Below are 17,290 nucleotides of genomic sequence, written 5' to 3' on the forward strand. Positions count from 1 at the left end.
CTAAAATAAAAAAAAAAAAAAAAAAAAAATTTAAAAAAATGAAGACACAAAGTTAAAATATTCATATACCCTCTTAAAAAATAAAAAAAGAAAATACAGAAACGGAAACTCTGAGGATCCTCATCTCCTCCATGACTCCTGGAAAGGAGAGTCTGAAGCTTGTCAGGCAGAGCCCTGCATGGTGGGGAAGGACTGTTTGGGGCACGTTTCCACACAGCTATTGACTGGAGCCCCGCGGGGGGTGTTTAGCAGCAGGGCAGGTGGTAATTGGAGGCAGTTATTGCTGAGAAGGCCTGAGCTGCCTTGCTGGGTGTTTTCCAGGAAGACGTGGACAGGGCAGTGAAGGCTGCGCGGGCCGCCTTCCAGCTGGGCTCACCCTGGCGCCGCATGGATGCGTCCGACAGGGGCCGCCTGCTGAACCGCCTGGCCGATCTGATTGAGCGGGACCGGACCTACCTGGCAGTGAGTTCTCAGCCCCCTCCTCTCTCATCCCATGTGATGAATGGGCTCCCCATGGACAGCCAGGAAGGGGGCTGCATTGCTGACATGTAACTGGTCAGAATGGCATAGGCTGGACACCTTTGGGATACACCCCTGTACCACCCCTGTACCAACCAGCCTCTCTGTGTCTCCTACGATGGCTGAAAAGGAGGAGACTGGGGGAGGGAGAGGGGAGCCTTCCCAAAGACCCCCAGGGATGGACACTGCTCTCACAGCCCCTCTGCATGGTGGGCCTTCTTTCTGGCTGCCAGAAACAGAAGAAACCAGGAGGCAATACCCTCGCCGCTCCCCAGTCCAATCGGCAAAGAGCAGCCAGAGTGAACCTTCCAGAAGGCAAATTATACCATGGTCTTAAGCCTTCAATGGAATCCTCTGTATCCTTAGGATAAAGTCCTGTTCTCTCACATGGTCCACAAGGCTCTGCCGGGTCTGACTCCGTCTCCCAACTCATGCCGGACTGTGGCCCTCACACACACAGCTCAGCTCACCAGCCTTCTCTCAGCTTCCTGACTGCCAGGCTTCTTTGAGGCATCAAAGAAGGCCTCTGCACGTGCTATTTCCTCTGCTTGGGGTGCTCTTCCCTTCGTCATCAGTTGTACCTTTCCCTTTGCCTAGTTACCGCCTGCGTATCCTTCTGGTTTCACCCTAAAGGGTGCTTCTCAGACTGGGCTGGGCAGCCTGGCTTCCCCTATCTAGCACTCTTAAGTCTTGTGATGGATGATTCGCATCATTATTCACTGGTGCTTTGCTCTCTCAGTTCCCATGTTTGTCTCTTAGTCCCAGCATAGGTTCAGATGTGGCTTACAGCAGAGCCTGGAAACCTGTGCTTGTGAGAAGCTGGTGCCCCACCCCTCACTTTCCTGCCTTTGGAGAGGGAGAGGCGATGGGCCAGAAATGCCACAGCATTCCATGGCACAAAGTGGCCATCGGCCCTGATCCATGCTGAGCTCCCCCGACTGTTGAATGCTCTGATGCAATCCTGTGGCTGCAGGTCTGTGCTGATCGTTCTCTCTCTTCTTAGGCCTTGGAGACGCTGGATAATGGCAAGCCCTACGTCATCTCCTACTTGGTGGATTTGGACATGGTCCTCAAATGCCTCCGGTATGGGCTCAGGCTTCCTGTTCATTCCAGCTTTGCCACAGGGCAGCAAGTGTTGTGAGGGCCAGAAATAGAATAACGTATAAAAGGATCACAGGAGTTAGAGAAACATGTTCTATGAGACTCTGTCTTATGAGAAAATCCCTTGATTTCAAAATTTAATTTACTCCTAAGCATGTTCTCTTCCTTCTTGAGGCAGTTTTGGTAATTTGTACGTTAGTTGGAATTTGCCTGTTTTATGTAGGTTATCTCGTTTGTTGGTCACAGTTGTTCACATATTCTCTTACAGCCCTTTTGTGTCGGTAAGGTCGGTGGTGATGTCCCTGCTTTCATTTATGATTTCAGCTGTTTGTGTCTTCTGTCTTTTTTCTTAGTCTAGTGAACGCTTTGTCAACTTGGTGACTCCTGAAAGAATCCACTTTTGGTTTTGTTGATTCCCTCCGTTGTTTTCCTGTTCTCCATTTTATCTGTCTCTGTTCTAGTCTTTATTATTTCCTTCTTGCTGGTTTTGGGTTTAGTTTAATCAAACATCTTAATGACCAAAAAATGCAGGCTGAGGGATAAGAGCTTTGTGAGTGTCCTCTGGGCTGCAGCTAACAGACACTCAGCCTAACTCGGGCATTCTGGAGAGTCTGAGGTCTTGAATCCAGAAGGTCGCTAAGTGTCAGCGTGGCTCATCTTGGCCCTTTTGCTTCATCCTTCTCTTGATTACCTCTGGCCTCCCATCAGGGCCAGTCTGTGTGCTGGAAGCCGACTGCCCACACCTGGGCTTGCTTCTGTATGCAGTGCGTGATCCTACCAGACTACACTGTAATCCCTTAGTCCTAACGCCGAATTCCTGCCAAGTGCCAAAGTCTTAATGCCAGATTCAGGGGCCAAATGTCATCCTGATTGGCTGGCCTTGAATCTGACCAGTTGTGTTTCGGGTGGACAGATCACTGTGCAAATAAGGACTGCTCCCCCTATGACCCTGGGGACAGAGGTGGAGAGGAAGAAGCAGTGGCAAAAAACTGGGGGTTGTATAACATGATGTGTTCTCAACCAGGGTAGTCACATTTCCCAGGCGATAGCTGGCAATATCTGGTGACATTTTTGGTTGTCACAGCATGGGGGTAAGGGTGCTACTGGCATCTACCACATAGAGGCCAGGGATGCTGCTAAAAATCCTCCAGTGTCACAGCACAGCCTGTTCATCAAAGAATTTTCCAGCCCCGAATGACAGAAGTGCCATGATTAGAACACTCTGCAAGGGTGCTCCAGAGAGAGTAGCCTGGTGAAGCTTGGGCAAAGCCCCCTGCCTTCCTGAATTTTAGGAATGTGCCTTTGTGCTGATTAAGTAACTGTGTCGAGGCCTGAAAACACATGTAATACAGATGGGTGGGTGGGGGTGTGTGTGTGTGTGTGTGTGTGTGTGTGTGTGTGAGAGCCGGTGGTGTCTTCCCTCTTATAGACTAGCAACTCCCTGCTGCCTTTCTCCCCAGATTCACAGACTTCAAAGCCAGTGCAGCCTGGGGCTCAGACTCCTCTTGGCAGCCACTCTCATTTCAAAAGTCTTTTTCTTACCCCACGTACCATCTTTCCGCTTCTCCCATTTTTCCTACTGTCCTGAAAACTTAACCATTACGTACTGGACACGCGCTGCTCCTTTCTCACCTGCTCTCATCTACGGGGCTTTTCTGTCCCCTGTGCATCTAGGTGGTAAGCTTTCCAAGGGATTGGGCCAGTTGAGGATTTATTTCTGGTGGCTGTTCCCTCGGCCTTAGTTTGGGGCTCTGCACGCAGGGAGTGCCAGCTGTTAGATAGGTTTGCACCTCTCTATCTGATTTGGTCCGGTCCGTGCCTCTCACATGCTAATCGTGGTGCTGGGCTGGTTTCTTTCTTTTTTTTTTTTTAATTTTCTTTAATGTTTTATTTATTTCTGAGAGAGAGAGACAGCTGAGCAGGGTAGGGTCAAAGAGAGAGGGAGACACAGAATGTGAAGCAGGCTCCAGGCTCTGAGCTGGCAGTTAGCACAGAGCCCGACGCGGGGCTCGAACACATGAACTGTGAGATCATGACCTGAGCCGAAGTTGGACGCTTAACTGACTGAGCCACCCAGGCGCCCCTGGGCTGGTTCATTTCTTAAAAATACAGATTCCAGGGACTCCTCAGAGCTCCAGACTGAGTAAGTTGGAAGTGGGTGCCGGGAATGTGGTGGTTTTTTTTACAAGCAACTCAGGTGATTCTGAGGTTTAGAGGTTACTTACCCAGAGTGGATTATTGTGACCCTCGAAGCTAGTTAAGTGTTTCTGGAAATAAGCCAAGAGCAAGGGCTCTTGGTTACCAGAAAAACTCAATTAGGCCTGAATCTTCTCTTTCTGCCAGGGTTCACAGGGGTCCCTGACAGTCATTGATTAAGCTTGGATTTGTTTTTAAAGTTATTATGCTGGCTGGGCTGATAAGTACCACGGGAAGACCATTCCCATCGATGGGGACTTCTTCAGCTATACCCGTCATGAACCTGTCGGGGTGTGTGGGCAGATCATTCCGGTGAGTGCTAGCTTCCTAATAAACAAATGAAGGTTTAAGAGGAGTGCCTTGAGATGCAGTGGTGGGGGGTCAGCGGGGTGACATCAGAGGGCAGCCTGCATGGTGGCCGAGAACACAGGCTATAAAACAGCCAACCAGTGTTGTCATCATGGCAAATCCCCCAGAGACTCGGTTTCTTTGTCTGAAAAGTGGAAAGGAACACAGCACTGTCTTGGGGTGTCACTGGGGACATGATGCAACGACTTAGCATGGGGCCTAGTATGGAAGAAGCTCTAATGAGCATGAGTTGCTGCTGTTCTCGTCCATCTGCTTTGTCCACCTGCCTTGAAGTCACAGTTAAGTCGTGGGGGTGGCACCATGGGCTCAGGGACACTGGTGCCGCTTCTACAGCCGGGGCTGCTGCTCTCACTGGCCGCTCAGCTGAGGTTCCAGGAGTGGCTGTTGTTTCTTGCAGTGGAACTTCCCGCTCCTGATGCAAGCCTGGAAACTGGGCCCAGCCCTGGCGACTGGAAACGTGGTTGTGATGAAGGTGGCTGAGCAGACCCCACTCACCGCCCTCTATGTGGCCAACCTCATTAAGGAGGTGTGTGGTTTGTGTCTGTCATGACCTCTGAATGCCCTTGTACAGGCTTGCTCCTGGCCGGGGGGGTGGGGAGGAGGTTCTTAGGAGGACAGGTATTTGTAGAGCAGGGACCGAGCCCTCCCCAGTTCCCCACACCTCATCACAGATCAGCCAAAATGGCCCCTCTCACCTTTTATCTACAATACAGCTTCACTGCCAGACTCCTTTGAAGAATGAACATTTTTCTAGGAGAATGCCACTAAGAAGAGGCAACAGCCACAGGGAACCCCCAAAAGCAGGTTCTCTGTTGTGCCATTTGGAATTCCTGAGTAGCACCCCACAAGACTGGCTCATCCGGGTACCAGGCAGGCTGCTTCAGTCTCTCTGGGAGGGGTGTGTGTCCTTCTGTCCAAACCCTTGGAAGCAGGAGAATGACTCCAAGTTTCTCTGGCTGTTTGCACACAGGCTGGCTTTCCCCCTGGTGTGGTCAATATTATCCCTGGATTTGGTCCCACAGCTGGAGCTGCCATCGCCTCCCATCAGGATGTGGACAAAGTAGCCTTCACGGGCTCCACTGAGGTAAGGCATCACCAGGATCTCAAGCATGAGGCACATTTGGCCCACGTTCTTACTGTCCTCAAAGGATGCTGCATTGAAGATTAGCCTGTGGGTGCTGCATGGGGGGTCCTGGACCCAAGACTGCCTCTGAGTAGCTTGAGTGAGGGCAGTGACGGTCCGAGTGGAGCCCTCTGTGGGTTGGTTGATGCTCTGGATGCTGTTTCGGGCCAGCATCCTGCGTGCAATAAAGAGGCTGAGACCATCTAGACTTTGTGAAGCCCAGAGCTGACCGCCTGCCCAGGGTCAGAGCCCCTCAGCTATGTCAGGCTCCTTGACCAGCACTGCCCTGGCAGTTACAGAACGTGGGCTTCAAAAAGACAGGAGTTCCAATACCAGTTTCACCATTGTGACATGGGGTGATTCACTGAATGTCTTCAGGGCTCCGTTTGTTGTCATTAAAATGAGGATGGCAACATCTAGGTGGTAGAAACCGTACGTATGGTGTAGTGGGGAAGGTAAGTGCTTCGGAGTCTTACTTTTCAGTAGTACTTGCCATCTGTGTGATCGTGGGCAAGTCACTTGGCCTCCCAAGGCCTCTGTCTCATCTGTACAATGGAGACAAGAACGGCACCCACCTCCCAGGATGGGAGCCAGTGAGATCAAGTTTATCAAGTGTTCGGCGAAGGTCTGGCTCAGAGCAAGTGCCCAGTAAGTGAATGAATGAATGAGCCAGGGGATCATGCTGTTCTGTGCCAGGCCCTGTAGAAGCAAGATGTCAGGGGATTCCTCACACATCATCTCCGTTGAAGCAGAGACAGAATTCCTTCTAAAGAGGAACTTTTCCTCTCCTTGAATTCTTGGGAGGCGTCGCGCATGACTTCGGAGAAGGCACACTGAATAATGTAATGAACGTGCTCTTCAGACAGTTCCGCCTGAGGAAGAGACACCTTCAAACATCCAGTCTGTGCAGTGATGGTGGTGCCGGGAGGGCAGAAATGAGACCAACATCACACGCTCCGAGTTCTTTGTGTTGTTAGTGCCTCTGCATTTATGCCTCAAGGTGACGTTGAGAGTCTTGAAAGGGGATGGTTTCCTGACAGAGATACATGTGTTCATTCCAATAGTCAGGGCGGCTTTCTGCCAGGCTCTGAGAGTAAGGAGGTGAGAAGTAGCCCATCCTTGCCCTCACAGAGCGTGCCATGGGCTGGGGGACCACCCTCACAACACTGTGGGAAGGAGACAGGATAGTGGTTCGAACTGGTGATGGGTTCACGCTGCCCGAGTATGAATTCTAATGCTACATTTTTCCAGCTGTGTGACTTTGGGCAAGTGACTTGACCACTCTGAGTCGTAGCACCCACATTTCTAAATCAAGGAAGAGTCCTGTCTATCTTTGAGGTCACTGCAAGGACTGAACTTATGAGCACAAAGCACTTCGTACAGTGTCTGGTTTGTAGGCAGTGCTCAGCATGTAGAAGCCACACAGTAGTGACTCTGCTTGTGTGGTCATGGTCACTGTCATCCTAGGAGCTCAGAGGGGTGGGGCCGCAGTGGTCAGTGAAGAGATTTGGTAAAATTCTCCTGGTCTCTTGTAATCCAGCTGCTCTCTCAAGTTGTGGGGTCCTCGGGCCTGTGTCCAAGAAAGCATGTGGTTCCTTTTTCCTGCTGTTGGGAGCTTGTGTGGGTCTCTGCTTCCCCACAGGTCGGCCACCTAATCCAGATTGCTGCAGGGAGCAGTAACCTCAAGAGAGTGACCCTGGAGCTGGGGGGAAAGAGCCCCAATATCATCATGTCAGATGCAGACAGTAAGTCTTCTGGGGGGAGGAGGTGAAGGGGGAAGGCAGCCACTGGCTGTCCATACCGTGGTATGGACTTCACTTCTATGAGTGTCAGCACCCACTGGACTCGGTTTCTGGGCCCCCGGGCCTCAGGATGAAGGTCAAAGTCAGCAGCGTGGCCCTCCAGCCTGTATGACCCGGTCTCTCCCTGGCTTCTCTCCTCTTTGCTCCATCATCCAGCCGAGCTGGGCTACTTTGTTGCCCAACGATAGTGCACACTTTCTCCTGGACCAGATTGCTCTTTCTCCAACTCCTCCCTTTTCCTGGTCCTATCTGGGCACCCCATGATTTGCCTTCCCCGAGGGAGCCTTCCCTGACTGCCGTAGGCCGGCTGGGTTAGTCCTCACTCCGCCCTCATCTGTTACCACGGAGGGCTGCGACTGCTCCTCTCTCCGTGTCTGTGTGCTGGGTGTCCACACCCCAGGAAGGGAGAGCTCAGGTCTGTCTCGTTGGGCACAGGGTCTTGTTGGTGGCGTGAACCGGTTAAGGGGGTAGGCACCCACTGGGGCGAGGCTTGTCCTCTGTCTCTTCTCATGGTTGCCTTTCTGCCTCCCCAGTGAACTGGGCCGTGGAGCAGGCCCACTTCGCCCTGTTCTTCAACCAGGGCCAGTGCTGCTGTGCGGGCTCCCGGACCTTTGTGCAAGAAGATGTTTATGCTGAGTTTGTGGAGCGGAGCGTCGCCCGGGCCAAGTCTCGTGTAGTTGGGAACCCCTTTGACAGCCAGACCGAGCAGGGGCCACAGGTGAGCCCAGCTGCTCCAGGTGGGTCTGGGTGTCCAGAGCTAGCCTGGAGAAGCAGAAAAGGTCTCAGACTCAGAGGCAGGCAGCATTGGCTTCAAGTCTCAGCTCTGCCATGTACCAGCTGTGTGTCCTTGGGAAGCTGCATGCCCTCTCTGAGCCACTGTTTGCTCATCCATAATGACCACCTTTCCTGACTCACAGCCAGGCTTTGAAGTGGAAATCAATAGCCCCGCGTCGGGCTCTATGCTGACTGCCAGCTCAGAGCCTAGAGCCTGTTTCAGAGTCTGACTCCCTCTCTCTGACCCTCCCCTGCTCACGCTCTCTCTCTCTCTCTCTTTCCTAGAAATAAATAAAACATTAAAAAAAAATTTGAAGTGGAAATCAATAATGGAAAGCAATATTTAAATTACTTACACATAATAAATACTAGAAGTGTCCATGTAAAAAGGAATGCATGCTGGGGTGCCTGGGTGGCTCAGTCAATGAAGTATCTGACTCTTGATTTCGGCTCAGGTCATGATCTCACAGGTTCATGAGATTAAGCCCCGCATCAGGCTCAGTGCTGACAGCGTGGAGCCTGTTTGGGATTCTCTTTCTCCCTGTCTCTCTGCCCCTCCCTTGCTCTCATTTTCTCTCTCGCTTAAAAAAAAAAAGAGTACCTTGGCCATCCATAAAAATGCATCTACCAGAAGGACACACAGGTATCTGTTAACCGTGGTTATCTCTGGGGAATGGGACAGAGGGCCATGGCATGGGTAGCAGAGGGACTTTATTTCATTTTATGTATATATTTCATTATATATATATTTTATATTTGATTATATATATATTTGATTATATATATATTTTAACCAGGAACATGTATTCATTTTAATCAGTAAACTATAGTCAGTAATAATTACAACAAATAAATTAGAGTGCCTCTGCCCACCATTTCCTCTCATGCCCTGGGCCTTTTTCCAGCATTGTCCTTAGACCCAGCCTGTCCTGGGCTCTCTCCCCACAGGGTCCCTCACTGGCCTCCTCCAGAAGCGAGAAGTCTACAGGGTCAGGGGTGCTCCCGGCTCCCACAGGTCCCTGCACCCACTTTCGGGGCCCACGGGAGCCTCTGCAGGCTGCATCCTCCTGAAGATGTGTGCTGCTGGTGTCCACTCCCTAGGCTCCAGGGCTGGCCAAGGCAGCCCCTTTTTTCCCCTTTTTATGAATAGATTTAATTTTTTAGAGCCATTTAGGTTTATGAAACATGAGTAGAAAGTACAGCATTCTCATATAACTCTTCACTCCCCCGGCCCACCCCTCTGGTTTCCCTGATTCCTGACATCTCGCACTAGTGTGGTACATTTGTTGTCATTAATGAGCCAATGTGATATATTACTGTTAACTAAAGAACATAGTTTTCCTTTGGGTTCACTCTTGGTGTTGCATTCTCTGGGTGTGGACAGATGTAGAAAGACTGTATCCACAGACCCAATATCATACGGAATAGTTTTCAGTGCCCTAAAATTCCCGTGCTCCACCTCTCCATCCCTTCTCTACCCTCAACCCTAGGCAACCACTCATTTTTTTCTTTTTTTTTTTTTTTTTTTTAAAAATTTTTTTTTTTTTATNTCGTCCGTTGATGGACACTTAGGCTCTTTCCATGTTTTAGCTATTGTGGAGAGTGCTGCTATGAACACTGGGGTACGTGTGCTCCTATGCATCAGCACTCTTGTATCCCTTGGGTAAATTTCTAGCAAGCCACTCATCTTTTTACTGTCTCTGTTTTGTGTTTTCCAGAATGTCCTACAGCTGGAATCATAGAGTATACAACCTTTATAGATTGGCTTCTTTTACTTAAACAGTGTGCATTTAAGTTTCCTCCATGTCTTTTTGTTACTTGATAGCTTATTCCTTTATGGCTGACTAATATACCATTATATGGACATATCACTTTTCCTTTATTCATCTGCTGATGGATACTTGGGTTGTTTCCACTTTTCGGCTATTGTGAATAGTGCTGCTGTGAATCCCAACATCTCTTTTTCTCTCTCGTTTTTCTGTGTAGTTTGTGGCTATCTAATTAGTAGGGTAATACAAACTTGTATAGAAGTTTTAATAAAAAGTATTTAAAGGAAAAAATAAGACCCCTTTGGCCCTTTCCTTGTCCTTTCCCCATAGATAATCCCCGTTACATTTTTATATGTTTGTTTTAACAAAAATAGGACTGTATAAAAAATACTCTATAAGCTTCCCCCTACTCACTAGCCTTCTGTGTCAGTTCACAGATCTATTTAAACAATTTTTTAAATGTTTCTTTATTTTTGGAGAGAGAGAAAGAGAGAGAGAGAGAGTGGGGAAGGGGCAGAGAGGGAGAGAGACACAGAATCTGAAGCAGGCTCCAGGTTCTGAGCTGTCAGCACAGAGCCCAATGTGGGGCTCGAACCCATGAACTGTGAGATCATGACCTGAGCTGAAGGCCGACACTTAACTGACTTAGCCACCCAGGCGCCCCACACAGATCTATTTTTTTTAAGTAGGCCCCACACTGTAAGATCCAGAGCCTCGTGCTCTAACCCCGGAGTCAGCCAGGTGCCTCACACAGATCTATTAACAAGAACACAATATATATTATATACACATACAGGAATTGTTTTAGCCAGCCCCTCTACTGATGAAGACTTAGAATTGTTTCTGGATTTTTTCACTTTTACAAAGTGCTCCCTAGTGAATATCCTTGTGTAGGTCCCATGTGACATGTAGAATAAATTCTTAGAAGTTAAAGAGCTGGGTCAGAGGGTATGAGCATTTAATTTTTTGACTAGTATTAATAAACCACCTGCCAAAAGAACTGTACCAGGTTACAGCCCTTTTTAAATTGAGATATAACTGACCTGGGACATTGTATTATCCTTCTAACAGCATATCCATATTAGAATGTGTGTAACATACCCTTGCCATCAATGTATTTTCTTACTTTTTAAAAAATTTTATTTAAAACATTTTTAATGTTTATTTCTGAGAGACAGAGTGTGAGTGGAGGAGGGGCAGAGAGAGAGGGAGACACAGAATCCGAAGCAGGCTTCAGGTTCTGAGCTGTCAGCACAGGACCCAAGGTGGGGCTCAAACACACGAACCCGTTGAGATCATGACCCGAGCTGAAGTCGGACGCTTACCTGACTGAGCCACCCAGGTGCCCCTTACCTTTTTTAAAAATACGGAATGCTTCACGAATTTGAACGTCATCCTCATGCAGGACGTTGCTAGTCCTCTGTATTGTTTCGGTTTTAGTCTATGTGTTTCTGAAGCAAGCCACGAGTATTTTCTTACTATTTTAAATTCTTAGAATTTAAGTTTTATTTAAATTTACATTTTCTAACCTCATAGTTGGAAAATAAAAGATGGGCTGGTTTGATATGCTTTTCTTTGAGGGCTATGAGGCTGGTTGAACCATTTCTTATGTTTATTGGCCCTCTGTAGTCCCTCTCTGAGCCCTCTTACTCTGAAGCTTGGCCCTTTGCTCAGTTGTCTCCCTGCCTGTGTGCTTGAAGCCTAAAGCTAGGAGAGGTCTGGCTCTGGCATCTCTGAAACTTCGGGCTTCTTTGCCCACAGGTGGACGAAACTCATTTTAAGAAGATCCTTGGTTATATCAAGTCTGGGAAGGAGGAGGGAGCGAAGCTGCTGTGTGGTGGAGGGGCGGCTGCTGACCGCGGCTACTTCATCCAGCCCACCGTGTTCGGAGATGTGCAAGACGGCATGACCATCGCCAAGGAGGAGGTTAGCATGGGGCCAGCACTCCGGGGAGTGTTCTTAGGAGAAATCGATGTTTACGTCTGCCATCTTCATACCACAACCCTTCAGCTGGCTTTGGGCCAAATCCTGGCTCTATGCCTAAGACAAATTGCTTACAGTTCCATGTGATCTGTTCACTCTCCTCGTCCACCTCCACGCACTGCTGGGGAGAACTTCCAAATTCCTTTGCATAGCCTCCAGGCCCTTACTGTTCTGGTCCCTGTGAGCCAGGAGTCAAGGATTGATTTTGTTCAGCCCTTTCATGATCTTCATATAAGCAGGACAGTGGACTCGACCAAAGGGCTGTGACTTACCCACATGGCTAAATTCCCAATGTTCTCCCCCTGGGCACTCATTTTTGAGCACAGGGCAGCAGCTCTGTCTCATTCATTCATCTGCTTCACAGATATTTATTGAACGCCTACTATGTGCCAAGCTGTTTATAGACCCTGGAAATCCAGCCGTATCCAAGACATGTTCCCTGCCCTCATGGGGTTCACACATGCTCCGCTTCCCTCAGCTCAATTAAGCCCCTTAGCAGCCTTATGCAGGGAAAATATTTCCCCTTTCATACAGAATTCAAAATAAAGTGATATTAAAATGCAAAATCAGGGTAAGAAAGGCCAGCAGAGTTCTCCCTCTTTTCCCATCATGACTACTTTGGTGCTTTTTTTGAAATCTCAAACATCAATTTTCCAGAAGGGTTGGGGGGGGTGTCTCTGCTTTGCCAGTGCCTGAAGCCCGTGATACCTAGTCTCACCCCATGTTGAGCTCCTGGCACTCCTCTCCCGCCTTTGAAACTAAATCTACATGTCACATGCCAGGAACCCCTACCTTGCAGCATTGTTTAGAAATAAGATAAGCTGTGTTAAGCACTTGGCGTATAGAAGGTAACCAATCCCCATTAGCTTCCTTACTTTCGTGTTTCCCTGAGCTTGGGAGCTGTTGTCTCCCTTTGGAACTGTTAGGGTATCTCTGGGGGCTTGATCAATCGTCTGCTCAGTACTGAAAAGCTGTGTAGCTGGTTTCTATGCATGCCCCACCTTCCCATTGTACACTCTTTCACCACAGATCTTTGGGCCAGTGATGCAGATCCTGAAGTTCAAGACCATAGAGGAAGTGATTGGGAGAGCCAACAATTCCACGTATGGGCTGGCTGCAGCTGTCTTCACCAAGGATTTGGACAAGGCCAATTATCTGTCCCAAGCCCTCCAGGCTGGCACTGTGTGGTAAGAGCCTCCCAGCAGCCCCTCACAGCCCAGGCAGGGATCCCCAAGCCAGGGTTTTCTGGAATTTAGTGCTCACATCCCAGAATTTGGGATGCTGGGCTCAGTTCCTCCTGGGTCAGGGTGGCTGGTATAGCGGACAGAGATTTCCCATCCCCTCTCCTCTAGGAGATCAAACTTCCCTCCAGTACACAGGCCCATGCAGTTTTGTTCTTGGGCCAGCAGATGGATGACTGTGGGCTACTTGCTCAGCTGAACAAGAGCAGGAGATCAGAGCTGAGTGTCTGCACCCATGTAATAGTGGTCTTAAAAGCTTAGCACCTACTTCACACCCACTAGAATGGATGTTATTTAAAACAAACAAACAAACAAACAGAAAATACCAAGTGTTGGTGAGGCTGTGGAGAAACTCGAACCTTCACATCTTGCTGGTGGGAATGTAAAATGTTGTAGCCATTAGGGAAGACAGTCTGGCAGCTCCTCAGCAAGCTGAAGGTAGAATTACCATAAGAGCCAGCCTAGGACCCAGCAGTTCTACTCCTAGGCATACACCCAAGACAAATAAAAGCAAACATCTACACAAGAAAGTGTGTCTGAATGTTCATACTAGATTATTGACAATATTCAAAAGGTGGAAGCAACCTAAATGTCCATCAGCTGATGAATGGATATATAAAATATATAAAATGTCTAGCCACACGGTGGAATATCATTCAGTCATAAAAAGGAGTAAGTGCTGATACGTTCTATAAACGTAGATGAACCCTGAGCATGTGATACTAAGTGAAAGAAGCCAGACACAAAAGGCCACATACTGTGGGAATCCATTTATGTGAAATGTCCAGAACAGACACCTCCATAGAGACAGAAAGTAGATTACAGCTTCCAGGGACTGGAAGAGGGGGAGATGGGGAAATAACTGCTTATTGGGTAAAGGGTTCTCTTTAGGGTGACAGAAATGTTCTGGAATTAGAGGTGATGGTTACACAACACTGTGAATCTGCTATCGCCCATTGAATTGTACACCTTAAAGTGGTGATTTTAAATTCAATTAAAATTTAACTTTTAAAAGCTGCAAAAAAAAACACCTTAGTATCTAATTAGCAAAAATGACTCATTAAAATGGGAAGCTATCATGTGGAGCTCCCTGTTACCACATTCATCTGTGACCACGTCACAGAGGACGATGACGTATGACTTGACTTCATGTGCTTTGTTTTTGGCTCCTACGCGGCTGGTTATTACTGTGGTTCCACCTATCCATGTTTCCTTGATAATATTTTAGGGCAATTCAAGAGGTCTGAGGGGCAGGACACATATCTCCCAAGAGTTACTTCTGAAATCCTGTTTCAAATTATAGGGTCAACTGCTATGATGTGTTTGGGGCCCAGTCCCCGTTCGGTGGCTACAAGATGTCGGGGAGCGGCCGGGAGCTGGGAGAGTATGGGCTGCAGGCGTACACGGAGGTGAAAACGGTGAGTATCGGTGCCCTCCCAGCTCTCCCCTGTGCTGGGCTCCATCTCCACTTATTACTAGTGTCTTGTTTTAAGCCACAGAAGCTACAGAAGAGGGTGAAGACCCAGTCTCTGCTCTGTCTTGTGAGAAATAACTTGGGACTTGGCCACCACTATGCCTACGTAGTCTTTGCTAGGCTTTGTTGTATGTCAAGTTCTGTAAGACTTGAGAGGAAGGAGGGACGCCTGGGTGGCTCAGTCGGTTAAGTGTCTGACTTTGGCTCAGGTCATGATCTTACGGTTCATGGGTTTGAGCCCCACGTCAGGCTCTGTGCTGACAGTTAGCTCAGAGCTGGAAGCTTGTTTCAGATTCCGTATCTCCCTCTCTATCTGACCCTCCCCTGCTCATGCTGTCTCTCTCTCTCTCTCAGAAATAAATAAAACATTAAAAAAAAATTAAAAAAAAAAGACTTGAGAGGAAGGGAAGATCCTCTGGGCCAAAGCAGTGGGGAGAGACTTTGATGAGAATCAGGCTGTGAGGCATTAGATACCAAGGGCCATAAATACTACCAATAATATCCTTTGATTTCATAATGTCAGTGATAGGAATATAGCCTAAAGAGCTAATCAGAAGTACAAAGAAAGTGTTAATCCTTAAATATTCATCACAGCATTAGCTCTCAAAGATGAAAAAGTCAGATGTAACTTAAATGCCCAATAAATTATGGAACACCCAAACCATGGTGTACTAAGTCGCCATTAAGAACACTTTTGTAGGATATCAGACATGGAAAACCGCCAGTCTTTAAAGTGAAAAGGTGGGATACAAAGTAATACATGGAATATAAGCCCAATTTAAAGGCTATATATACATGCATATATTCAGGTACCTGTATTTATAACCATGGAAAAAACAGGAAAGGCACAAAAGCGAAAATAATATTCTCTCCAGTAGACACTAATTACAGTTTAACCAGGAAATAAACTCACAAGTGATATTTAAAGAAAAGAGAAATGGGCTGAGTAGGGCTTTCCCAGGACTGGGAAAGAGAAGGCTCGGGGCAAGCAAACCAGCCAGGGGGCGCAGAGTGAGAAAGGCAGGCAGTGGTCTTTGTTTAGGACTCAGGGTGAGCCACAATTTGTGTTCTCAAAGCTCACTGGGATAAAATAAACACATTTCCTTGTTTATTTAAAATGGTGCCATATACACAAGAGGTGAGACCCAGATTTGAACCTACTGACTTTGGTCTAGAACTATTCTTTAGAACAGTGATGGGATTATTTAGGTGTGGCGTGGGGGCTGCTAGGACTGAGACCCGGGGGCTGCAGTGTCTGAGGAGTGACTGGAGGTCGGGCGGAGAGCCCAAGAAGAGGCTTGAGTTGAGGTGGTTCATGCTGGAATCCAAGTGAAGCCACTGGCTCCGGAGGCCTGGGGTGCTGGGCTGTTGGGAAGAATGGGAAGCAGCTTTTGAAGATGTGGCAGGGACTGATGGCGGGAGGGTTAGGGGCTGCAGCTGACGGAGGCAAAGCTGGTTCAGCCCAGGGCCGGGCCCTGGGCTTCGTGCTCATGATTAAGATTCCTGTATTTTGAGCTTTGGGAACTCAAGTGATGGTCCTAACAAAAATAGGCTCAAAAACTTTTCAGAAGTCGGGTTTGCAAGGGGGACTGCTGAGAAAATGTCTTCTTTTGAGCTCATTTTTATTTAATTGAGTGCTTGCTTTGTGCTGGAATCTGCTAGGCTTTCTCATGCACATGATCTCATTCAGTGCTCACAACAACCCCACGTCTTAAAGAGACACCATTATCCCATCTGACAGCTGAGGAAGCAGGGCACGCAGAGGTGAAGTACTTGCCCAGGAGGGGAGAAAGCTGGGATTTAACCCCAAATCCAGCTGAACCTGGAATCTTTCTACTTGACACATTGAGACACCTGCAAGTTGTGTGTTTTTCCCCCCTTATTTTGATTCTTTTGGAGCAGAGCATGGATCTAGATCGCGGTCTCTCACCCCCAGCACTGCCCACACTTCGGGTTGGGTATTGTGCAGTGTAGGATGCCCATTGAGCATTCCTGACTTCCGCCTACTGGATGCCACAGCAGCCCCACCCTCTTCTGCCCTGCGACAGTCAAAAATGACTGGGTGGAGGGGAGGCAGGGAGTGATGTCACACAGAACGTAGCCCTAGCTGTGTTCCTGGGACTGGCCAGTTGGCCATCAAGGTGTCAGAAGTAAAGAAAACCCTTGTGCTCATCCTTGGGCCGCACCCCGCTGAGAGTGCTTACAGACTGTAGGGAAGCGTGAAGCTTTAATGGCTGCTCTGCACCCCTCTTACAGGTCACGATCAAAGTGCCTCAGAAGAACTCCTGAAGAACTATGCCAGCTTCCCCAGTCATCCAGCAGTGGAGAGGTCACGGACATCAGCAGCAAAACCAAGAAAATGACCTTGCACACTAAAAGTCTCAAAAGAGAAATTCTCCCAGAAAATCTCTTGATCAAGAAAGTCCCAGAATTTGAATTGATAAATGGGGTGGGTGTGAGGCAAAGAGTATATGGAAAGCCCTTTAAACTGCAACTACAAACTGCTAGCTTTCAAATATGATTTTTTAAAACCAGATTTGAGTGTTTGGTCCTGTCCATCTGATACACTTCTGTAACTTGCCTTTAACGGGGGATCAAAAGCCATTCTTTACACTTGTACTAACAAGTCAGAGCAACAGCTAGCATTTTGCTTTGTATTCTGGCCTCAGATTTATTAAACACAATGCTGTTCTTCTCTTTGTGGTTAACTCTTTGTCCATCTCAGTAACCCAAGGAAATACTACCACATAGGGACATTGTCCCCTCTGTGTGTATGTCATACCATACACGACTACTGCCCTTCCCCCAACTGTGGGTAAATACCCTTTGTGATCTTTTTTTTTTTTTAACATTTATTCATTTTTGAGAGACATTCTGGGACAAAGCATGAGTGGGGGAGGGGCAGAGAGAGAGAGGGAGACACAGAATCCGAAATAGGC

At 48.1% G+C, this 17,290-nt stretch overlaps 1 protein-coding gene and 1 non-coding gene across 2 annotated transcripts in view; one reads left to right on the forward strand and one right to left on the reverse strand.

Annotated features, from left to right (window-relative positions):
- Nucleotides 1-17,046, forward strand: part of ALDH2 (aldehyde dehydrogenase 2 family member) — a 27,517-nt gene extending 10,471 nt beyond the window's left edge. The window contains exons 3-13 of the mRNA XM_077747914.1: nt 322-462; nt 1,523-1,602; nt 4,017-4,128; nt 4,583-4,711; nt 5,156-5,269; nt 6,951-7,053; nt 7,644-7,828; nt 11,415-11,579; nt 12,666-12,823; nt 14,181-14,295; nt 16,608-17,046. Coding sequence (XP_077604040.1) covers nt 322-462; nt 1,523-1,602; nt 4,017-4,128; nt 4,583-4,711; nt 5,156-5,269; nt 6,951-7,053; nt 7,644-7,828; nt 11,415-11,579; nt 12,666-12,823; nt 14,181-14,295; nt 16,608-16,640 — 1,335 coding nt within the window. The 3' untranslated portion in view covers nt 16,641-17,046. The remainder of the gene's footprint in view (nt 1-321; nt 463-1,522; nt 1,603-4,016; nt 4,129-4,582; nt 4,712-5,155; nt 5,270-6,950; nt 7,054-7,643; nt 7,829-11,414; nt 11,580-12,665; nt 12,824-14,180; nt 14,296-16,607) is intronic.
- LOC144218225 (U6 spliceosomal RNA) lies at nt 11,014-11,118 on the reverse strand. The gene has a single exon (XR_013331085.1). It is a non-coding gene; the product is annotated as a U6 spliceosomal RNA (small nuclear RNA).
- Nucleotides 17,047-17,290: the final 244 nt, after the last annotated feature.

Source organism: Crocuta crocuta, unplaced genomic scaffold (assembly GCF_008692635.1).
Source record: "Crocuta crocuta isolate KB4526 unplaced genomic scaffold, BGI_CrCroc_1.0 scaffold29, whole genome shotgun sequence".
Classification (NCBI taxonomy): Eukaryota; Metazoa; Chordata; class Mammalia; order Carnivora; family Hyaenidae; genus Crocuta; species Crocuta crocuta.